The following is a 25,646-nucleotide window of genomic DNA, read 5'->3' as shown; positions in this document are numbered from 1 at the left end:
CCTCCTCCATAGCAGTTGGGTTCAGTAAATTCTACATATACAGTATAATTGAGACAAAATCTGGATTTGTTATTAAAGTGGGTTGGTTTCATATCACTGGTCTCCCAAATGAATTGAATGAATTTCTTGTAATGCTGTCAGAGAAAACAGGCATTAAGACCCCAGGATCATAGAAACATCTAGGAAATGTCTGTGTTGAAACTGTGAGCTATATCTCATGTTTTAGGTTGATCATGTACCTTGAGATGGGGTCTGTCCAGTTTTCAAGAATTCTAAGGCTTCTATCCATGTTCATACTGCTGAAGTGTCAGCAAAGTTCTTTCTCAACCCTTTACATTCAACCAATGATAGCTCAACCTAAGACACTTTAAAATATCAAATTTTGTAGAGAAAGCTACAAGGAGTTCAACATGACATATATTGAAAGAAGATGAATAACCAGAAGAAATAGCCAGGAGCTGATATCATTTGCGGACAAGACGTTAACTGGATCAGCTCTGGTTTTTATTTTAAACAAAGATTTATCCTTCATGAAAGTGGAGCTTAAATACAAAGTTGTTTCTCTTTATACCTGAATTTATTTTATTAATTACAAGAGTGATTTCTGGTAGTTTTCTTAAACAGAACATTGCAGTCAATGGATATGTTTCAAATAAAGTCATAGCATGAAGCTTTTTTTGGAACACAATTGACATTTGTCATGTAATGCTAGGTAATGAATGATGTCCCACTCCTTTCACACTACAAATGTGCTAGAACACCAATAAAGATTTGATAGGTAACAGCCAGAAACAGATGTAAATTATAGTCTGCTTTTCTATGGTAAACCAAAACTTTCCAAGAATGAATAAAACCATTGTTGTATGTCTATGTAAAATTACTTAGTGCAGTGAGATTATTCATTCTCAAATATAACTTTATATGAATGTGAGAGTACTATGCTGTCTGAGTGCATAACTCCATCACTGCAGTTAAGTATTATACAGTATGTGTGTCATTTGAAAGACAGAGCTCTCATTTAGCACATTATCTGCATGGGTTTTTAGTCCAAGAAAAATAAATGGAAACAAAATCAACATGACACTAAATCCTTTTTAAACTTTTAAGTCCCGATAGAAAGTTTAGAATGAAAAATCAATAGACTCACTAGAACAACAGACCCTTCAATAATGGCACAGAAAGCTGGATTCAGCCTGGTCTGTTATGATGAGAGTCTGCTGTACGTAAATACATCACGGTGGTTTGTTAATACCACTATTTATTACTTAAACAGAGGGTTAGGACAAAAACAGCATCAAAATATTCTCATTAAGGAATGAAATGCAAATTCTGCCATTAGTTAATCAATATCCAAACTCTCAAGAGTCGCCAAACATGACTTTACAGGCACCTAAAATCCAGGTATAGTCAGGGTTAATGTTTAAAGTCAGAATTTTAATTAAAGATGTCTCCGGCTTTTCCTTAAAATAAAAATCAGAAATCATAAAATTTGACATTAAAAGCCACAAAGAGTGCACCATAATGGTGGCAAACATATAACCTTCCTTATTTTCAATATTATCAAGGAATCAAAGCTTAGTCAAGTGTTCTTCACCACCAGTATCATGTGAGTTCCCAGGTCATAAGTGTCTTCTCTTGCTCAATGTGTTGCTGTCCATCCAGACCAGGAGCCAAGTTCCCTGAGAGGAACTGAGGAGGCAGCTCATGTTTGTCTGGGTCTGTACCCATGCTGAGCAGCTTAAGGGGAACCCGTCCTTCCTAAATTAACCCTGGGAAGGCGTGTTGCAGGAGTAGGATGACAAAAATGACCATCAAAGCGCAGAGAAGGAGAACCAACCAGACAGGAAAGGTTCCTAAAGAAATAGAGAAGTAATTAGAAAGTGGTAACAATATGTACCGAAAACCACACAATTTTAAGGGCTACCAAGTAGCATAGAATAAAATGTCAAGATTAATATCAACCACTCCATCTCCTCATCGGTGATGGGATTATTGGATTGATTGGTGAATTATTTTCTATTATTCATATTATTAAACTTTATCATTTCTAATACTTTTGATTTACATAATTATATTTCAATACAAAGTATTGAATTTTATACCATTACTGGACAACTTATTTTATGTGATAGGCCTCATTTTCAAAATCTATATATTTTCCATCAGTGTTTACTGTATTTGAAATGATTTTCCAGCACTCCATCTTATGCTGCAGATTTTCTTTAAAATCCTTCTGATAAGCATCCGAATAACCTTGAAAAACCACACTGAAAAGGCGACTTGGTACGCTGCAATCCCTGTATCGCCTTCTTGACACACTTACGTCGGCTGGGGAGAACGTGCATTTTACACCGACTGTCCACTGCCACACTTAACATGGCTGCCTCATTGTCCGCAAGAATTTTCCGGCCTTGGTTTGTGTCCGGAAGGAAGGCCAAGCCTGTGACCACAATCCCATGTGCTTCTTTGACATAGTAAAGCTTCTGTGTATAAAAATAAAGAAGCAAGAATATTTTACTGTACTTCCATGGACAGATAATAGTCTACAAAATAATGGACTGCAATGGACTTCCATAAGTGTTCTTGTTGAAACTGTTGGTCACTCAGATTTTTGGAACAGAAATAAAATACGCTAATACACTTATAACAATTAGTAGGAGACTTATTTGCATATATATACACTCATATAGTAAAAACGTTATATTCATTATATTATACAATATTTTTTCATTGCATAATTAAGTATAATTAGGGCTCAAGAGTTTTGGCACTTATTTTCATGCTTAGAATCTTTCTTAAATTCTTACTAAAAATGGCAATTTTAAGAATGTAACACCAGCTACAAAGAAAAGCTACAAACAACATTCAGCCCATTTAGTTCATTTGATATTATGGACTGCGGTAATTGTGGATTATGGGCAATTATTAACTATTTGGCAATAGTTAATTGATACAAGAACATCACAAAGCTCTTCAAAAAGTTAATTGATACAAGAACATCAGCCAGTTATTTCTTGAAAGAAGCCAGAGTAATAGCTTCAACAACATAACTGGAAAGCTTATAACATACTCCCACTGCATGGAATAATTTAATTATTGAATCCCTAAACTGATATAATAATGTTGAGAAATGATGTGCCCTTACACCTGTTTTGCAGACTTACTGACACTTTGGATCCCCCATACTTAAAACAAATCATGCTATTGGATTCCAGTTACAAAGGTCAATTTCTTATTACACAGTGTACACGTGCATCAGCACAAAATACAAGAATAGTTAAATAGTGTCTAAAGGTTGCTGAAGTCTCAGTCAATTTCATGTCCTTGCAAGTGTAAAATAGATCCACTGAATACACGATTCCTGTATTTGAATGACAAATGTCCTGTCATATACAAACTATGTCCTAATATTTTAGGGGTGAATCCATGGCAGGATAACTGAAAAAAAATCTGTGAGACTGCAGACCTTTTGGCAGAGGGTTGAATGACAACTAGTTTATAGGCTTTGTACCTGCAGTGAGAAGGAAATGTAAATAGCTACAGATCCCGTTACCATACCCAGACCCAGGAACGTCCCAGAGTCACTGAAACAAAAAAACACATTATTTTCTGTTTTTTATTTTTTAATTAATTTAGTAAAATGTCTGGATTTTATTTTTACTTTGACATTATAATGTACTTTGTGTTGATCAGTGGCAAAAATTCTCAGTTAAATGCATCATGGTTCCATGCTGTAACACAATAAAATGTGAAAATGTATGGGGGGAGGTGTAGACTTTCTATAGGCACTGCATATAGTCATCTCCCCCTGTTTTTTTACAGAACTATTTTTTTGGTTGTTCATTTTAGCTGTTAAAAAACAAGGCCCTGTACAATACAGTATGTTTTGTGCTCAAATTTTACAAATTTTAAAAAAGTACAATATTTTGGGTTTTTTTGGGGGTTCTGGTTAATCTTTTTTGTTTTGAAGAAACTCAATGTAAATGGCAAAATAATCTCTCACCAAAACAGGAAATATTGAAAAATAAGGTTAAGGCAAATTTTATGAATGTGCTGCAAACAAGGCCCAGGGTTATTAAGTGAGTGAATAGTATACAGAACAGTATGAAAGCATAAATATGAAAGCATTTCAGGAGCTGTTGCTGCTTATCTCACTTACCAGTAGTAAAAGTTAATCAAGAAAGGTGTGTAGTTATCACATAATACACAGTAGTAACTCTGTGTATTTTGATGACAAAATAAATACATTCTCTTTCTTCACATGCAGAGTATTAACCACATAGGTCTTTTAATTATGTTGTGAAGGAAAAAAACAAAGGTTTGACTGCATGCTTACAAAGTGTAAAATTTCCAATGTAGTTTTGCATTCTTTCCTTTTCACTATAGTCAGAATAAATGTGACTGTGCCTACAAGTTTCTTTTGGCTGTTATGTGTCAAGATTTAAAGATTTGATGCATTTGTCCTAACAACTGTACATTTGGCCGGATACAAGACTGCAATAAGAGACTGAACACACACCACACTCTTTCAAACTGATGTGTTCCGTTAATAAAGGAGTGTTGAGTGTGAAAATCAAGGAGTGCACTCTTTACCTGACAGCCAGACAGGAAATAACCTCGTTGCCACAGGGCCGTGTAAGGAGAGGCAGGAAGTTGCTGCCATCCCACTTGGTAAGGTAGCAGGGAGGGGGTTTGCGGTCACGCTTGTGAGGAATCTGGACTGTGTACAGCCGCAGAACATCAGGCTGGTCTTCCACCTTGGCAAATCTAGCAGAGATATCGAACAAAAAAAAGAACCATTAATACACTTTCTCCATGTCTTTCCTGAAAAGCCTTGTGACACACAGGGCCGGAGTATTTCATTTATTCACAAAGCAGAGAAACAACCAAGTCACCTAACTCATAAAAATGAAACAGAATATTTCTACCACTTTTAAATACTTGAATACATACTTAAATAATACATTCTACAGTATAGAAATGTTAAATGTCCTTGTAGCTACAAATACAGCTTGCAAAGTGGAAGTGCGCTAAGCTTACATACCTGAAATAGCGTTGCAACCAAATAACATAAAGGCAGACGACTAACGCAAATAAAGTACCGTATAAAGTTAAACATTTGTGGAAATGAAGAATTGCCCTTTTGATTCCCATTGGCTCATGAAAATGTATAATTAGCAATAATAAAGAAACTAAAACAGGACAGTTACTAATCTTTTACTAATCAAACAAATAACCAAAGTATGCAATTAATAACTGCAAAGTGGACTGAAATAAAGAAATGACACCAAAATATTTTTTCCCCATATGTAAAAGTAAATCAAAGAGGTACCATCGTGTTTGCCAGAACACCTGCAACAGTATATTTGCCTGAATTCTTCAGAATCCATGCAAAACACCTGCTTACTGTTACAATATTTTGTTTCTTTGCAATAAATATTTCCAAGTTTTCAGTGGCTAGATGTCATTACAGCATTATAGAGTTACTTTTCTGAAACCTCTTAAACAGCTTGGACTTTAGCAAATCAAATATTTCCAAATATTTCAAATGGAGCCAGAAGGACTAAACAAGCTGTAATTATAAATATACTGTACGGCAGCATTATTTTGCTTAACTTTAAGTGTTCAACTGAAACCATGTATTCGCAGATTTTTACAAACTAAAATGTATGAGAAAACAAGTGGAGATACAGAAAATGTGAACTCTAGTAAAGTCATATACTCTCATATGCAAGGGGATGAGATAGGTCATGTTCCTGCAATGTATGCAACAGAGCTCCACAAAATAAACTTGCTGCTGTTTATGACATCAACCCCTTCAAGCTTTGAAACCTTGGATGTTTTAGATGAAATGGTAAAAAAAAAATAATTTTAATAAAAAATGCAAAGAAATGTAAATGTAAACAGAATTGTAAATGATACTCTTTAAAAGTGTCTGCCTGAACTAAAGACACTACTAACCTGAAGGCAAACATGAATGTGATGGCTGTGAAACGCTCTTCAAAAAAACCTATCCAACATAAAACAGTAGTCTTTGTAAAATGTATTTAAGTAAATCTTTCATATTTCTTGGCTGGTGCTTTTTTCACCAGCTTACTGTAATCTTGTGCTAATAGCTCAATGTGATCTGCTGAAAAACACCTGAAAAATTACAAAACATGTGGTAAGCATACAGTACGTGGTTGGATAAAATGACAAACCATCGTTTGCCACCTCTTTACTATTTAAAAAATGCAATGTTTTGAAAATTAGAACTTGGTACATATTTCCAAATCCACTATGAAATCTGCTATTTATATAATGTCTTTAATAGGAAAACTGAAGAGGTGCTTCTTAATGTTTTTAATTACAGTTTTGACCTGTGTCTTGTGTTTTGACCTGTTCTTTAATCATTGCAGGTGAAGAACAATAATTGAAGAACATTGTTCTCTATTTTCCAGGCATTTTCCTTTATAGATTTTGTCAATATTTACCAGAAAAAAATTAAAAACAGATTTCATGAGTCATGAGTTGGAGGAGAATATAATCTGTAGGAATAAAACAATTAGGAAACGAATGTCCATGGTCAGAATTGCAGAATTCTATAGCTAACAAAGAAGTTGTTAACTGGAAAGTGTGGGGGAGATGCAATGTGTCAATAAAGGAAGAGCACCTGCACCAGCAGGAACTAAGGAAGAGCAAGAGACAAAAGGCTTAACAAAGAGCCACGGATCTTGCCTGCATGCTTGGTACCGATACATCTTTTCAGGGATGTTGGGCATATTTTCATTCCAGCGCAGCGCTGTTGCCAGCTGGTCATTCTGCCATACACAGCATTTAAAATCCCGTCCCACCGTCACTATCTGCTGTCAAAGAAATTGTGACATTTTAAAACATGATGCAACTGGTGCTCCTTTGTACGAAAAGCAAACCAGAAAATAAGGAACAAGCAAAGATTTCTTGTTGAAAAGAACACAACGTTTCGGCTGTGGAGGCTTCTTAAGCTATGAACTTCTTCAAACCAGAAAACAGCCCTAACATCTTTAAACCCTAAGAAATTTGATCAGTGCTGTACAATAGCAGGTGTAAAACTAGCAGTCGTTTTCTAGTAACCTCAACCAGCAAGAGTAAGGTATTTTTGTGATTTATGTTTCTTACACTACAAGCAAAGCTCATTTAAAGACTAAGCTTATAGTATGGAAACTGCCAAACATCTTACCTGTAGTAATTAAAGCATTGAAACTTTCATCAAATAAGAGTGCTAATATATTCAGCACTCATATCTGAATAATCTCAAACCCAAATAATAATCCCAAATCTAAACCAAGGGTTTTTTTGCTAACTTCCTGGTTTTAATAATTTTTTGGTCTAAAGGAATTCCAGGGACATTCACATTAGACAATGCTTGTTTTCACTAACCTTTACTACTGACTACATTACATTATGTAAAAAAGCAAAAATACATGTGTGCTGTAGGTAGGCTTATGGATTTTTTTTTTACAAAATTGGATTGTTTCATTTAAACAACTTTTTGACACGTGTTTCAATTATATCCATGAAAGTAAAAGAGGAGGAAAATACATGTACTATAGCTAAGAGACTAATTCTGCTCACCGTAAAGCAAAAGCTATTTCTTGAAAATGCAGCTTAGAGGAAGCATATTTGGCATTTTCCATCCTATGCAAATATTGGATATATTGTTGAAGGCAAACGTAGTTACATCTGGAGACTTAATAAATTGTTTTTAAATGTTTGTTTTGGAAAGCCACTTTTAAAGTTGGAAATTAAAACCAATAAGACAAAAATCTGCCAGATGAGACTCAATTTGCCACTACACTTGCTTTATTAACACAAACAATAAAACATGAATTGTATCAGGATATCCAAGTCCTGCTTTCTTGTTTTGAATTCTGTTCTTTTAAATAATCTTCTTATGCCCTTACCTTGCTGTCCTGGATGATGTCTAAATCTTCAATCTCTCCATCATGCGCTTTGAAATCTAGCTTCTTTTTCATAGCAGGGAACTATGGTAAAGAACAGAAGAACTTAGTCAAACTATAATTCTGAAGAACCAATACTTATCATCAGTGAAAAAAAAATCCTTTCCTAAGTGAACATCACCAATAAACTGTTATGGATCAATTGGAAGAATAAAAGCCTTTGCATTTACCATTTTTAAATTAAATTTTTAATACTGTACATCTATCAGACAACAATGCAATCCCCTCCCAAAGTGTATTAAAATCTATTTTTGCCGACTATAAAATTAAATGTATGTTTTCTTATTATCACGTATGCTTTATAAATTAATAACATTAATTTAAATAATCACAAGTTTTATATACACCTATACACACTTTAAAATAAATCTCCAATACATGTGGGTATATACTGCAATCAGCTTCAGTTCTGTTGTTCATATAAAAATAGTATAAATAATGGTCTACTCTAAAGGTCTTATTTACAAGCTAGAAAGGCCATGACTGGTTTGTTCTTCTCCTTAATGTCTGTCAACCCTGATTAGACTTATGCTAACAGAACAAAACTACATAAATACTAAACTGATCTGCAAAAGATATTACAAAATGTTATTTTAGCACAGTGCTCCACTCAGTTTCTGTTGATGGTTATTAATATCAATCTATTTCTGCAATTTCCCTCACAGGATCAATAAAGTATCTGTCTAACTTATGTTAAGATTTAAAATCATTGCATGAAACGGGTAAAACACACCTGGTTATCATTGTGCCATTTAACACAATTTAAGTTACTCTGAAGGGGGGTGGTTCAGTGGCACAGTGGTTAGCATTATTGCCTTGCAGCACTGGGGCCCTGGGTTAAATTCTGGACCTGGGTGCTATCTGTGCAGAGTTTGTATGTTCTCGTCATGGGTTTCCTCCCTCAGTCCAAAGACATACATTAGTACAGTAGGTCAACTGGCTTCGGGGAAAATTGGCTCTGGTGTGAGCATGTGTCTGTGTGTGGCCTGCAGTAGACTGGTATCCCGTCCAGGGTGTATGGTGTCTTGAGCTTGTTGCTTGCTAGAATAGACTACAGCTCCCCTGCGACACTGAATTGGATGAGGCGTTTAGTCAATGGATGGATGGAAGTTACTCTGAATATTATGACGTCTAATTTGGAATTTAACAGTTGAACTGAACTAATATATGATGGTTCAGAAAATAACTGTCCAGGAAGATCCGCATTTGCACACAGCAGTATTGAGAAAAATGTATATTCTAATCCCCATTGCATTATAAAGATAAGCACTTTGTCTCACCTCCCATACTCGCACATGCCCATCTGCTCCACCTGTCACAAGCAGGCTATGATCTACACTGAACTGCACACATTTCTGAAGGCCGTCTGGGCTGAAGTCCGTCTGTACCTCCCCCAGGGTCTCCACAGTGATCTGGGGGGAGTCATCGTGTGTTCCTGGGGTGCTGTCGCTCCCAGCTTGAACCTTCCTCCTGTGTGCTCCCCGTCCATCACCCCCTGAAAATGACAGAAAGCATAAAATATATCATGCACTCACACTGTACACACTGTACTGTACAAGTACAAATGTTCAAAACAGACCTGGCCTGAACAAAACAAACAGCTTTAACAAATTGAGGATTATACTGTAATTGTAGTGATTCAAGTTTTAATTACACACAGTAAACAATTATACTTGTGTAAGTGTATTATGAGATGCATACAAATATGGCTTTCAGATGCTGCTGCATTCTTCTTTGCCTTCTGAAGATAAAACATGCATTAAATGGCCACATGCTTGCTGGATTTAATGCCAGTGTAATAATGCCAAGGCTCAATAAAAAAATACACTGTAAGAACACTGCTTGCAGAAGACTGAAATGAGAGCTTGGCAGGGTATTCACTGTCAACTCATCAACCAACTCAAGAAAAACATTCAGCCAAAGACACATAAACTCAGTGTCAAAAAAAGGTTTGCGAACTCCTTAGGATTTCCACATATTTTACATATTTAAAATTTAAAATGTTATTAAATCTTTGATCTAAATCCTAATAATAGATAAAGCTAACCAGGTGAAACAAATGACCCAAAATATTGTATACCGTTCCAACATTTTATTTAACTATGTTTGAAAAAAATGTGAACCTTTAACTTCAGTAACTTCTAGAACTCTCTAGACCAGCAATGACTGCTATTAAAAGTTGCTTCTAATCACTGATTTGCATCCGTTTTGAGAAATTATGGCCCACCATTCCTCCTTCATCTCTGTAACATTTAAAAGACACCTTGCAGGGACAACACACTCCTGACCTGTCACAACATTTCAATGGGGTTTAAGATTTGGCCTGTAATTAGGCCATTGTAAAACAGAATTTCTTCTGCAACCATTCTTTTGTAGATCTGCTTTTTTGTAGTCAGTGATATTTAGGATCACAGACAGACTTTTGGTCCCGATTCAGGTCACAGAATCCTGTAGAATTGTCTGAAACAATACAGAAGTCATGGTTGTGTCAATGATGGCTTGCTGTCCTGAGGCAGTAAAATAGCCCCAAGCCACCACACTCTCTCCACCATGCTTGGGAGCTGGGATGAGTTTCTTCTCTCCAAAATCAGCGTTTGGCTTTCACCAGACATGATGTTTCTCACCGAGGCCAAAGAGTTCTACCTTTGACTCATCTGTCTGGAGAACACTGGTCTAGAGACTTTGTGGATCACTTATGTGCTCTTTAGTGAACTTCTGACAGGGAGTAAATTTCTCCTTTTACAGACTTTTGTATCTCTCTGACAGTGGATTGGTCCCATAGAGAAAGTTTTGTAAACCTTTCCAGACTGATTAGCATCAATAACTCTTTTTCAGGGGTTCTCTGAGATGTCCTCATATCGTGACATGACTTGTTTCAACACACCTGTATGGTAAAGACCAAGCTCACAGCATTTCTGATCTTTATATAGGGTGTGTTCTTCTAAACACAGCCCCCTAAGACCTACCTTATTCTTTAAACACATAGTTTTAATTTTTCCCCTAATTGAGCGATGAAACTGGGGGTTCATCTACTTTTTCACACTCCCTATTCCTTAATTACTCATTTTTTTATTCATACATCATTTAGTTTCAGGAGGCATGGAATTGATTACTATGACCCTATTGGATATTTAGATAAAGACTGGTTTTGATTCAAGACGTTCTGTGATGGTAAAACTATGAACTTTCTATATTTATCTCTGGAGTTAGTTTTTTCTTTGCTCTTTGCATACTGAAATATCAAGCATCCGTTGGTTATGTACATATTGTTAAACTCATCTTGGATCAATGTAGGGAGGGCCTAATGTGATGAAAAGATTTTGTGGTTTTCAATTTATTATTTTTATTTATGCACCACTGTTTAAAACCAATGGTTTTATATTTTACATATTCATTTTTATATTTTGCCTCAGGCTTACCACTAACTGTAGCAGTCATCCCACAGCTAGCACTTTCAACACTTTCAACACGCTAGATAGGTAACAAGATCTTTATCATATTCTTAAAGGGAGGATAACCAATAACTTAGGGCTCTACAGGCAAAACTATATGCAAAAAGTGCTTTTTAACAGCCTCAAACACATATTATTTATGTTTATGTAAATGAACTCTTTCAAAGTTCTGAGTGTCCCCTCACTGTCAAGACTGAAAAGTACCTCACCTCCTTTTCCTGGTGGTTTAGCTTCTGGTTTGTCAGAGCACTCTCGGAAGCGTAGAAGCTGGCAGCTGGTGTCTTGTCCAGCTGCAATGACATTGCCCCCTAGTGCCAGGTTCATGGTAGCACGGGGGTCGGTATCAAAGGAGTGTGCAAGAGAAGCACTGAACTGCCCTTCCACCAATTCCACCCGCAGAAAATGCTGAGAAGACAGAAAACAAATGTTGCAAGATCATGTTATATGAAACAAGATTATCCCAGTTCACCCCAGATCCCAGTAGGAAGGTTTGTACTTTGATTTTTAAGCATTTTTATTTAACTGACTGGTATTTACAAAGGCATTTTACAGTCTAGTTATTTATGACTCTTATATTTTTGCTAGCTATGATGCAAAAATATATTTTTATATTTATAATGTGCAATACAACTTTTTGTTTACTGTTCTGTTTTTTGTATCTTCTGTACTGTGAGCAACTTTTTTTTTAATGCACTTCTCGCTGACTGTACTGATGGTATTGTATGTATTGTATTGTTGTATTTCGTAATACAGGTTGAAAATCCTTTATCCAAAATTTCAAAATCCGAAAACCTCCAAAATCCGAAACTTTCCAGCTCACGGTGATGTCATCGATGACGTACCCTCTCCCTCAAGTTTCTCGGACCTGATGTAGTTGTAATGTCTGGGGCTGCATTTATCTTTACGTTTGTAAGCAGTGATCATCATGTTTTGTTTTGTTTTTTTGTACAGTAAGCTCAAAACGTTATTTTTAAGTGAGATCTGAATTTCACCTCCACGTATGAGTGTAACTTGACTAGCGTCATTACTTGTACATTACTATAAAATAAAATGCTGACTTTTTTCAGTTTTCATTTTATTTACCGGTAATCATATTCAATGCTTTGTTTTTATACCTTACATAAAACTTAATACCTGTATAGTAAAAAATAAAATACAAATGGCGATCGTGTACTGTAACCTTTTAATCAAAACATGACATCGTAGGTGGAGACTGATATCTTACCTTTCTGATGGTATTATGTTAAAAAAATTATTAAAAATGTATATAAAACTACATTCAGGGTATATGTATAAGCTATATTATGAAATGTAAATGGATATCATGTTTAGACTTGATGGTGGTAGGCATTCAAGGAAATGCAAGTTTTTGGATTGAGAACTGGTTAAATATAAAACAAAGAGTACAGATATGGGGGTGAATACACAAATTAGAGTCACAGGATTAGTGCCATACCACAGAGAACTGGAGTAGAACCACTACTGCTCTTCATTTATTTCAATGATCTAGATTGTGGTTTAGTTAGTGAAGCAGTTAAGTTTACAGATAATACCAAATTAGGAGGAATAGCAAACATTGTAGAACCTGTCAATGAAATTCCAAAAAGATTTAAAATTTTTTTTTTTTAACATTTAATGTAGACAAGTAGAGGGTTTCGCATGCAGGTAGTTAAAGCAAATATAAAAATAAATTGGGAAATACTGACATAAAAAGGCTATTTATCAAAAATGGCACAGGTGTTTGTGTTGAAACATCTGCTTGACAACACAAGGAAGCAATTAAAAAGGCATCCAAAAAACATGTACATCTAATCCTATAAAATAATTACATCATTGGAAAGGGGTGAAAACTTTTGCAATGCACCATCACTAAAAACTTACATACGGCTGTAGAAAAAGTAAAGGTGAGAGGGGAAACAAATGTTTTTTTGCAAGGCAATTGAGTTTTTGTAAAACAAGTCTCACCACTCCATTCTTAATGCCTGTTTTAGAAGCTCCGCCTCCCCCTGCAGTGATGACCAATCCAGTGTCTTGATGCACACGCACTGTGTACAGCGGAAAGGGGGCACGATACAGGTCTGGAACCTTATGCTTCCCCATTGTTCACTCCTCCAAACTGTGAAATACAAACAATATCTTGTTTATTGTAGTGTATAACAAACCTCTACCTCTAAGAAGAGTCATTGACAAGTATGGCAATCAACTACACTATCTTATGTGTTATATAGATTTTTTTCTGAGTAGTGTTGTGAGGTTCCTTATCTTGATATTTTCTGCTTCCCAGATGAAACCAATAAAACTGTGATCTTTCACCTAGTAGCCATGCTCAACTATGATATGCATGGTTTAGCTGTTTAATCGGTTTTCCTTCTCTAGGCTGTGAATTCCATTATATTCCACAAAAAGGAAGAAAAACATTTTCTCCAAAAGACAAAAACACCTTTCCAGCTCTTCTGAAGCTGAAAGTTTAAAACAGCACCACCAGCAGACAAATGGCATCACCTAACCCTAGCTTGAAAACCTGGCAAAATACATAATGGTCTTTGTAATAAGTAGGGGTCAAGACTACTGTTCCTTTAGATGAAGGGTAAACAAAAGTGCTCTTCTCCTAGACTGCAATAGTGTCACCATAAATGCACAGAACAGTAGTAATCAAGATCTACCAGTGCCTTCCTGTGGGTCATTTTATTCCACCTACACCATACAGAGGCCTAGTGCTAGATCAGCAAAAACTACGATCACTGATTTAAATTCTGTGGTTACTCAACACCTTCCACCGTCCCCCACCCAAGCTGAAAGGCATTATAAGATAACCCCCATGACAACATTAGACAACCACTAAGAGGTGTAGAACAACAAACTGGCCTTCATTCTTGTACATAATATTTCTCAGGTGTGAAACCGTCTATAAAGTATCTTTTCCATTTTTTTTCCTTCACAGGTCCTGTGTTCAATAACAGGGCACCAAGGATCACATTCAAGCTTTTTTTCTTAGCACCTTGCATTTTCCTTTTTTAAATGTGTAATGAGAAAAAGATTGGAAAACAAACTTCCCAGTCCCTGTCTTGTTTCTTTGCTGGATAAATTCATTTTTGCCTAACAATATAAAATAGAACTTTTAGTTTTAATATTTTGTCTGCAAATGTTTAAAAAGAAAACATTTGAGCAAGATCTCAATATTTATTATAACTTCTTTTACATTCAGCATTAAGGAAACAAAGAATATCAAATGTCATGTTCATAAAAAACAAATACAATAAAATAAATTAATCTGTTTAATCCAGCAGATCCATACTTTATTACAGCAGTTCTCAGTTATCTTGTTTGTGCACCAGCCAAGTTCTTAATCACAGCCAAATTGATTTCAATTTTCAATTTCAACCCTTTTTAATTTTTTCTTCCAGATACTAAAAGTTGTATGGGTTGTTATTAATCTCGCACCAATTCTGTGGTTCCAGAACTAACCCCAGTTGCGTATATTAGAAGAAATGATGAAACACATTGGACTTCAGCAGAAGGGGAAAAAACACATTATTGGGAGCAACTGCTAAATTATCTTTCAACCTGTCCGTTAACTATAATTTGATCACCTACTAAGTGCTTTTAATTCAGAAATAAGGCATAAAAGTCTTAGTTTGAAAGCTGAGGAGAGGCTAAGTATATTTCTGAATGTTTACGTTTCAAGGTCTGAGTGTAGAATAAAAGTCTAAATAAGCAAATCAATAACTTCAATTGTAACCGGTCGAATTAGACCGAAAATCATTTCACAGTGTCCCTCAAGACCACGATTGAGAACCACTGTTCTAAAATACAAGGGAAAACAATATTCTGTATCATACAGTGTATGTACGAAGTAAATATTGTTACCTACATCTTGGTATTAACGTCCTCTTCTGGTTCCTTTTAACGACTCCAGGCAGCTTGTTTCTTGAGGTTTATGGTTTGACGATTAAACCATTTCATAAATGTTTACCAAAAAGATTCAAAATACCGTAGTTGTTACCCAAACCGACGTGCCCAATTTAACGTATTTGCACTTCATTCACTACATTCACTTACTGTAAAATGGAAATATATATGATAAAAGATTAATTCTGTAAACAATCAGAAAGACCAAAACAGGTCCCATAAAATTTCTAATGTACATCAGCCAATTCAAAGATGTGCAGCCTATCTCAGGAAATGCGGTATCTGAAATGCTTTTTACCCTGATGCACAAATATAATTAAAACATGTATCTTACAATTAACTCCATGATCAGAGATAAAATGTCTTATAATAGATAACAGAGTTTCTCGTGTTCTTAAAAACGTATTTTCACATTAAGGATTTAAGGAATACATAGTGTTTATACTAAATTTACTGTACCTCATTAACACGAATATGAATGCAGAATCTATTATCACATGGCAATGATTGAATACACTCCACCAGACGCTATGGAACAAACTTGAAATGAAGAACAGTCTCCACTGGTTTTTGTACTACTCTCCTGAATTGGTCCGGACTTCTTCATTAAACCCAGATACACACTCATCCCAGGGACTGTCACCCACGGTACACGATGCGGAAACCTATTTGTGGAAGAGTTACTTCCCTACCTACACGTCAGCAGCTTACCCTATGTGGGAGCCCTATGTCACAGGAAGGAAAACACATACCGGAATATGCTGTGAAGTATTACCGTAATGTTTTGATAAAAGCGCCTCTCATTTGTTAATTCAAAACAATTGCGTGTACATTAAATGATGTTGTTTTTAATATTTATTTTCTTACAGAATCTGTTATTAATTGAAATATGAATGAACACTTTAGTAGATTTTTAAAGAAAATGTGTTTTCACCTCTTTATTTTTATGGAGAATTTACATTGTAACTGAAGTAAATTTCTAAAGCGCACCATTAAGATTATAAAATCAAATGCTTCATCAGACAAAATGTACTCCATTTGCGTCTTATTTTTTATTTTCCTTATATTTTATTGGAATTCCAATTGGTAGTATCAGCAAAATATAATTTAGCTTTGGTGTGTTCATTTTCATATATAAATATTTACCCTATCAAGACAGTGATAAAGTGGTTGTTTGGAAAAAGAGAGTAAATATACTGTAGCACTCAGGTTTCACAACAGTAAAACAGTGTTAAGAAACTGAAAAGCCTTAATGAGCACCTGGAGAGGTGAAGGCATTGCTTGGCAAGATAGCCTCATATTTCTTCCCCACACCTGAAGGAGAACGGTCTAGATGGCACAGGTGGAATCCAGAGTTTAGCTTCTGTCTTACCATCTACAGACAAATGGGCAGCCCCTTGAGGGCGAGACAAATGAGAAAAAAAAACAACACTTTGGCTTCTGATGTGTTTGGATATGATAAATAACATAGAAGTTTTGGTTGTAAACTGGATCAGGCCAAACAGGATCAGGCAGGCGAAGTTAGTGATCAGGAGATGTTAGTGGTTGTACAGTAAGTGAAGATCTGATGTTTGATGGAGAGAGAGCAGTTGAAATGAAATGAGACTAAGAATAATTGAAATAATTGAGTTGAACAGTGCACTGCACGTTAAATAATTGGGTGGAAAACACAGTCACAGGAGATCTAGTGTCTTAAAGCTTCTGTGTCATCCTGTGTTGTCAAATAAACAAATTATTTTCTAATCTACACATGTACAGAATAATAATCTGTTTACTTAGGTATTTTACTGTTACTCAAAACATTGATTTAATTAAAGAGAGTGTAACCTATCTATATCTCAGATCCAGGTTAAAGCTACTACAGTTATACAGTTAATCAGTAATTACATTCAGTGTGACCTATAATCAACTCAGTACCAGGTTAAAAGTACTACAGTTATGCAGTCAATTGATAATTATATCAACTGTGTAAATGGGAGCTCGAGTGGAACTGAAGACACTAGACCCTCCAGGAGTTTGTGTCAAACCCTCCAGGAGTTTGACACATCTGGTTTAAAGAGAAGGTATGTCCATTTTTGGCCATTGCTGCTTGTTAAATGAGTGAAAACATACTGGAATGGGCAGTCCCTCAATGATGGGATTGAGAAATTCATCATCACTGAGAGAAACATTTTTCTTTTTTCAGAGTACGCAAAACAACTTCTGGTTTCTACTTGGTCTTGCTTGGAAGCTCTTGCTTTTTTGTAGTGGTTGAATGGACCTTTCCTCCAAATGTTCCTTCCTTTTTGGATTTTGTTTCACAATCCTTTTTTATTATTTTTTCATTTCTGAAGAAAAATAAACTGTTCTTTTAGAAATCAAATCCTTTTATCATCCTGTTTGCAGAGCAGAGTGCTGGACAACAGATTTCTAACCTGTGTTGTGAGATGTTATGGCAACAATATAGGAAGCTGAGGCATCCCTGTTATATTTCAAATTGCCTTGTGACTTGGCAAAATTGTCCACCAGATGGCAGAGATAGATTAGAAAGTTCTTTATTTCTTATGTCACTTCCTTGACTGGCACTGTTTTGTTGTTGTGTACCATTTGACACTGTGTGCTTTGCTGGATCTAGGGCCAATCTGTGATACTCTGTTCTTTGAATCTGAGTAGGAGTTTATATTCCTGCAGGTGTGCACTAACTCAAGACAGATTTTGAGTGATCATTGTCCTTGCCTAATATCTTGTCATTCTTCAGAACCTACCAGCACTTAAGTGCTACAACGTTTTTTATGTTTCAAACAGAAATTACCCCCTGTGAATGCTGTATTGTACCATGCTTTTATCAGTGCCTTAATGTCAAAACCTATTATGGAGCTGCATGTTTATACTGTATAGATTTTTAGTAAGATGACAAACTCATGGACACTTTCATCTGGAATATCACTGTGCCATGCTATTCTCAGGTATGGAAGACTGCCGGAATGGATGTGATGTATCAAAGCTATTTGAAATGCAAAGCTTAAGGCACTGTTTTTGTATAATTAAACCCACTGTCCAAAAGCTGTGAGGGGACAGTGGTAACTACCAAACCACTATGCTGCCCTAAAAGGGAAAAATACATTCTGAATCTATATATTTAGGTATTGAGAGGCATTGAAAACAAATAAATTCTGTTAATTACAATACAAATTTTTAGTTTCTTTCCATGCAGTGCCTTGCAAAAGTATTCACCCCATCATAAAAAAGGTCTCATTGTTGCATTACAAATGATATATACAAATTATTTAACTGAATGTTTTAGAATAGAATCTTGAATGTTCAGACTGAGCTCTTGTACGGGTGCAAGAAGTTTAAAGCCAGTAAGAACTGTAAAGACAAATCAAAAACAAACTAAACTAATTATTCACTCCCAGTATACTTGGTGGAGGCATCTTTGGCAACAATTGTAGCTTCGATACTTTTTGGTTAAATCTCTTCCAACTCTGCATGCTTGAATAGTGCAATTTACTTTAGAAAATTTAGGATAGTTGCAAAGGCGAATGGTAAATCATTGGAAGGGGCTGAAAACCTATCACAACATTGTATGTCATTTGCTTTTATTTATGATAAATGTTCCTGTACAGGCTATATGAAGAATTAGATTACATATTGATTTCTTTTTGGAGGGGAAGTAAGAAGCTTAATAAAATTAGGCCAATAAGAGTATTCACTGCATAGAATAGAAAGAAAAACTAACAAGTTAGTCAGTTAGAGGAGATCTCATCTGGAACAAAAAAGCATACACAATTAATTTAGAAGCCAAACATTCTGTTACACTTACACCCATGTAATCTCTTCATTTTTTTTAGAATTAAGCACATGTCTCAGTTTTTAAAATCACTGTATTTACCAATGCTGTTAAATTTTTTAAACACATTTTTGCTGTTTGAGTACTTTATACTTTTGTTTGAAAGGGCTTTCACTAAACCTCACCTAGAAGACACATTTAAGTCTTCCTTCCTTTCCAAAGAATAATGTTCTTATTAAATTTTACTTTTTCTCTGTCAGCATTTTTTTCAAAATGATGAAGGGTCTGTCAGGGTACAGATGTGCTAATTCCTGCCAGCTGAATGCTCCCAGTTTCTCTGTATCTCTGCACTATCTCTCTCCCTCTTGGTTCTATTTACTATTAAAATACCCATATGACCATCCTTAGTATGGCAACAGACCTTCTTCCTAAGACTCTGCAAAACATTATAACTGTTTCAGGGGTGTTTGCATGAATTTTCTTCTGGCATCTGCATAGGCCTAAATGTATTTATTATTATGCATTTTCTCCCCACAGAATCATATATTAATATAAAGTATACTATGTTTATAGTACATAATATTACAATTGTCATGGAGCATACAGTACTAGGGTTTTTTTGTCATAGTGACATGCTCAGAACTTTGTACATGATTTATTGACTCTGATTAGCCCTAAAGTGAGTATACGAACAGTGATGCAGATAATATTTTTCCTGTTTATGTCACAAGCAGTGCTGTTTCTTAGTTACAGTGTTATTTGTGAAAGAAGCATCAGACGCTTTTAAAAAGGTTAGGCAGAGAAGCTACAGTACTGTATGTAAGCATCAATACCAGGGTGCAAGGTATCAACAGATATTGTTGTAGTAGCCTATTTAGAAAAATATGACAACCAAAACATATCGGAGTGACCATACTAATTTAATTTCATATCTACAATTTTGCCACAGTACATGAATTATTAGTTATTAATAGCTGTATAAGAATTGTCCGTATATTTTGGGATTTGTTCAACTTAGTATAATGCTAAAACTCCTCATCCTAAAAATCAAGGATTAGCCTAACATATTCCATTGTTTTAGTATACTTTAATATAATCTGCTATTTTGGGTTGACAAACTCTACATCCAAATTGAGTTAAATTAAGATGCTAGGTTCATTGCAAATAACTTTTACATAGTAAACTAGAATCAGCTGAATGAATATTATGTGGAGGACAGAACCAAGATAATATACTAGATACTAGGGCATCATGCTACAGTATGTAGATACTTGATAGTAAGCAGAGGGATTTTAAAATCAATCCAGAATCTAGCTAGTTAAAAGAATCCAAAAAGGAGTAATGTGATCAAGTGTCAGGATTCTAGCAGCCAAATGCTGAACATATTGTTACTTACAGTAAGTGGAATTTTAGAGGCGCTTGCAAGTACAGTGAGAGCAATCAGTCCTTAAAAACATCAATATATGAGTCGTTTTTTCCATTACAGCATGTCATGATATGTTCACAAGAAAAAACAAGTTAGATATTGGCCAAATATTTAAGCAGATTATTCCAAGTCAGATTTTTGTAGGCACTGGCATGACTGCAACAGTTTTAAAAGCTATTGGTGCCATGCCTTCTCTGTGGTAATATATTTGGTATTTGGTATAACAAGTCTCTTGGGCCCCATTTTCATTACAGCTTCTAAAGTCCATTTGCTTGAGAGGGGGCACAAAACTATACTTCAAGGCAGCTATCTCTAACTCTGCTTTTACTCTGCTTTTGGAAAGCACTAATCCAGCTGTTTATTAACTTGCTTTCTTTCTCTTTATATTTTTATTGATTTATTCATTTACCAATTTATTTGTTTATTTGAGTATGTTTATGCTGTTGTTATCCATTCTCCATGTATTCCATATCCACCTTACTACATTCTACTTCTCTTAAGTTCTGGCTCAGTCTTTCATAGTCTTCATCAATCACATTTTTTTGTTTTGGAGTATATGTGTACAGTTTTATTACACTTACAAAACTTACAAAGTTTTCAGACTCCTGTGGGGCATCTACAGAATGTGATAGTGGAGTGATCCACACCAGAGAGAAACAGAAAGCTTCCGGAGATGTATTGGTAAATAGGAAAATAGGTAAATTATTTTTGTTTTTAAAAATCTATGTATTTGGAAACCATCTTTGATTTTGCTGAGAAGGAGTGTTCAATATTGGACCAACCACAACATGAATAACTTTTATGTGGTCAAAAAAGCCATGGCAACCATGGCTGTTTGGTTCAACTGCTGTGTATCTGAGGTTGGCTCTGCACAGCTCTGTCATTCTCTTTCAACTTGTTCTCTCATTCCAGTGTAACACAGTACTCAGCTTCCTCTGACATGAAATCAGGTATTAGTTGTGTTTACAATGAGATGTTTGCTCCAATATAAAGAGACTTTCTTGTTTTCCTTAAACCATCATTTAAATCATGAAACCAGAACCTTTTGACAGCATGGGTACAACTCAGCATAAGTTCTCTATCTGTGCCCTCATCTGAGTCACAACATCTATGAGTGAGGTTCAAGCTGTGTCAGCGTGTGTTGGCTGGGAAAAGAAGAACACACTTTTTACTTTCCAGTAAGGAATTAACCATTACCTATAAATATGTATTAGTCATAGGATCTCTAACTACCATCTGAGAACTGTCAGTAAGTTGAAATACTTGTTTTTTATATACATTATGTCTAATAATAAATCATTTTAACAGTATACATAAGGTTTTATCTGTAGGTTTTATCTGTAGGTTTTATCACCATTTCATTAGAACTGCTGCTCTCTTTGAAAAAAAGACCACTGACATAATAAGACAGAAGCTGCTTTTGGAGAATCTTAATAATAGAATAACAGAATTAAAGTTTCTTGATAGACCTTGACAGAAATTGCAAAGGTTCAGTGATCCAAATTATATTGAAAAATCATCATAGTTGTGCCATAACCTTGCCAATCACCCATTTATCCATTTTCTAACTCAATTCAGGGTCATGGGGGAGCTGGAGCCTATCTTGGCAAGCAACGGGCGCAAGGCCATATGTATCCTGGACAAGACACCAATCATCGCAGGACAGACACAAACACAGGTACGCACACACTCACACATAGGTCCAGTTTTCCCAGATGCCATTTAACTTTCCAGCATGTCTTTGGACTGTGGAAGGAAACCAGAGCACCTGGAGGAAATCGGTGTGAACACGGGGAGAACATACAAAACTCCACAGAGATGAAAGGTCTGAAATTGAAACTGGGGCCCCAGCGCTCAAGCCAGCAATGCCACCCGCCTTACCAAACACAGGAGATGAAACATGTTGGTATAGTATACTACCACTATTAATATAGAGAAATATGAGATGTAAAATAAGCACTGAAAATAAAATTACATTTTCATTTAAAATCCATCTTCGGAATGGAGTTATAGTTTCATGGACTGGAGAATCAAAAATCTGTTAACACTCATCTGTTCCTTAAAATATACTGTATGTATTGAATTGTTAATTGCTTTCTTCATTTTAATTACCATGAAAGGAATACTGATCTTTTACTTTTTAAATCATTTTTTTTAATAAAAAAAATTACAACAGGAAAAAAAAAAGAAGAAAATTACATTTTCCCATTCCCGTACAAAGCCCCCCACTAATCAATGATTAGAACTATGCCCCTTCATGTTTCTTCTTAAGAAACTTCTTCTTACTTCTTATGAACCATAAAATTCAGCTACCAAGCTACAGCTGAACCCCCATGCAACATGTCTTTGACTGTGCTTAGATGTAAGATGTCATGTCTTTACCTTCCCACAACTGGCGCCATGGATTTTAATGGTCAAAAGTTCCATATAAATGACATAATGTTCTAGGAGAAGAAATGGTGATATAGATAGTTCCAACACAGTGCCAACAAGTCTGCAATCAAAGAGATACAAAGTATCTCAATTATTTTGTTCTCCACTGAAGGCCTAAAAGATTACGTATTTGGGTACATAGACAATGTGATAGAATATGTGGTAAAAACATGGTAAAGGCCATCTATTATGGGTATATCAAAGATATAATATTGTCTTTTACTATGTAACTTTCCTCATGTGTACCTCATGGAACCACCTTACCCAACTGGCCACAGGATAATTAGGGTAAATTACAGGATTTCCTGGGTTACTTGAGCACAGGTCATGGGTTCAGTGTATATGTACTGTAAGTGTGGCAAATTGTAGCAAAGAGACCAAATTTAAATTGTTGTACTGGTGTACTGGTGTAGATAGTGTGAAGAACACTAGAAATGTTTTAAATAAGCACGTTGAGTTTAAGGGAAGTTGCTGACAGAGTGTGTTTTGTTTTTCCTAGGGTGGGGCACGAATTTGGGAGGGTGGAATAGTTTCCTATAAGTTAGTTAGGATTGCATAAAAAGTGTAGTTATTCCTTATGCCAGAACATTTATTCCCAAACCTGGAGGACAACTCTGTCTTCTGGATTTTGCTACAGTTTATTTTTTAATCACAGGATACTTAATTTCAGTTTTCTGTCTGGGTCATATTTATACAGTACATTTACTTTGAGCTCTTAAAGAGTTAAATGTACCAATTTCTGAGTTTCAGAACTGCCCACATTCATGTGTTACTTGAAATATAACCAACTGGACCTTTGCAAAAGGAAAATAAACTCACTGTAGGGTGTCTGATACTGTCATTTTCTTAATTAACTAATAAAAGTATTTTAATCAGAAATAAGACAAGCAATTTGAAGAGAGACTACATATCATTCTGTATGCAGAAGTTGTCGAAAACAGTACACTTCAAGAAGGATATATTTGACACTCAGGGCTGAGAGGTCAAGTGACAATTTTTTAACTGACAAGTTCAGAAAATTATAATCAAGCAACCGGATCAGTGAAGTCATCAACTAGCACTAGATATATATAGGTCAGCTGGCATGAAAACTAGCAGAAATTGTTCCTCAAGTACTAGAGTTACGAACCACTGTGCTAGAGTACAACCCAGTTGTGGTGACAAGAATATCTTCTTAATAATATGGACATTGAAAGAGACTTGTAAGACCTACAGGACAGCAGCCATCAAAGACCAGACCTGGGTCACTTACTTGTTTAAATTAAGGTACCCTTATAATAAATCGGACACCTATAAATGCCTCAAAGTCTAAGTTAATGTTTAGATTTCATTATGATGTTAATTATATTGCTGCTATAATACAACAGTATACATAAATGTATGCAACCTCTGTGTTATATGTTTTTTCAAAGGCTTTTGAGTGCAAATCATGTGAGTTATGCATGATTATTTGAAGAACTATGCTTTTTGAACAACAGCATCTCTACTGTCTTTAAAGTATATTGCTTATGTGTTAATGTAGGTAATCACCAAAAATCTTTTTAAAAGTTGGACAGGATTGGTGAACTGCTTTGGTATCTTAAGAAATCTCCTCATTTGGGTATGTGATTTACTCCCTGCTGAACAAAGAGTGATTCAATGGTTGTCATTAATTGGTAACGTGTTAAGAGCGTCAAGAGAAAAATAAAGGTACAACCACTTAATGAGTAAGATAGGGAGAGCTCTGTTTGTTAAATTTCTTGGCAACAGTATACATGCAACAGTGTATTTGTTGAAGTAACATGAGTGCAGAAACAGATTAAAAAGTCTGATCAAAGGGTTCTTACTCCAGTCCCTGAGGTTCTAAATCTAGTAGGTTTCCAATGTCTTTTAAAACTAACCATCCATCTATTTTCTAAATGCTTCATTTAATTCACTGTTGCAGGGGAGTGGGTACCTATTCCGGCAAGCAATGGTTGTAAGGCAGGAAGCAACCCTCGACAGGAAACCAGTCCATTACAGAGCACAAACAGACACAAACACATACTCGTCTAGGGCCAATTTTCCCAGAAGTCAAATAACCTATCAGAATATATTTGGACAGTGGGAGGAAACCTGAGCAACAAGAGAAAAATTAACATATGGACAACATACAAACTCTGCATAGATAGCACCCCATATCTGGAATTTAATCCGGGGCTCCAGTGCTGCAAGGCAGCAATGGTAACCCCTGCGTCCTACATCCTATTGATTGCATTAATATTCTGATGTTTTTTGTATAATCTTGAATTTTTGTATCATTGTAAAGGACAGAATAGTGGTACAAAAGATCTCAGAGAAGGAAAATTCACATGGATGTGTGCAGCAGAATACGTTATACAGTAAAAATGCCTGTTTCACTCCAGTTTGTGCGTCTGTGACCTGTGGCATTACAGGAGCATGTTCCTTGTTTTGAGTTTTACAAGGCTTTTACAAGGACGTTCCTTGTTTTGAATTTTAATCCCCCGCATTTTCAGCTGCTGCTCTTGACATAACTTGCATTCAGCCATTTTCAAAAACACCTTAGTCCAATACAGGGTTGTCGTGAGTGGCAGTCTATCCCAGCAGACAATGCTTGCAAGGCAGGATACATTCTGAATGGGACACACCTGTATTGCAGAGTGCACATACTGTACAAGCACAAAAACATATGGGAGACA

The 25,646-nt window shown here is 35.6% G+C and overlaps 1 protein-coding gene across 5 annotated transcripts; it reads right to left on the bottom strand.

Moving 5' to 3' along the window:
- Window positions 1-491: 491 nt before the first annotated feature.
- On the bottom strand, window positions 492-16,030 carry preb (prolactin regulatory element binding). Of its 5 annotated transcripts, none has more exons than XM_088940064.1 (11): window positions 15,800-16,025; window positions 15,299-15,358; window positions 13,397-13,547; window positions 11,641-11,836; window positions 9,260-9,474; window positions 7,923-8,003; window positions 6,718-6,845; window positions 4,594-4,767; window positions 3,512-3,584; window positions 2,324-2,483; window positions 492-1,853 (listed from the first exon to the last, which is right to left on the bottom strand). In XM_088940064.1, exons 3-11 carry the CDS (start codon window positions 13,529-13,531, stop codon window positions 1,759-1,761), a joined length of 1,257 nt encoding a protein of 418 aa, XP_088796190.1. In that variant the 5' UTR covers window positions 13,532-13,547; window positions 15,299-15,358; window positions 15,800-16,025; the 3' UTR covers window positions 492-1,758. The 5 variants fall into 5 exon arrangements, with proteins under 5 accessions (XP_088796190.1, XP_088796178.1, XP_088796185.1 ...); XM_088940052.1 differs by having other exon boundaries at window positions 15,303-15,489; window positions 15,800-16,024; XM_088940059.1 differs by having other exon boundaries at window positions 15,303-15,358; window positions 15,800-16,024.
- Between the last annotated feature and the right edge of the window lie 9,616 nt (window positions 16,031-25,646).

The sequence above is a fragment of the Atractosteus spatula genome, chromosome 2, assembly GCF_055471065.1.
Source record: "Atractosteus spatula isolate fAtrSpa1 chromosome 2, fAtrSpa1.hap1, whole genome shotgun sequence".
Taxonomy (NCBI): Eukaryota; Metazoa; Chordata; class Actinopteri; order Semionotiformes; family Lepisosteidae; genus Atractosteus; species Atractosteus spatula.
The sequence above is the reverse complement of the archived record's forward strand: the minus strand, read 5'-3'. Positions and strand labels throughout refer to the sequence as shown.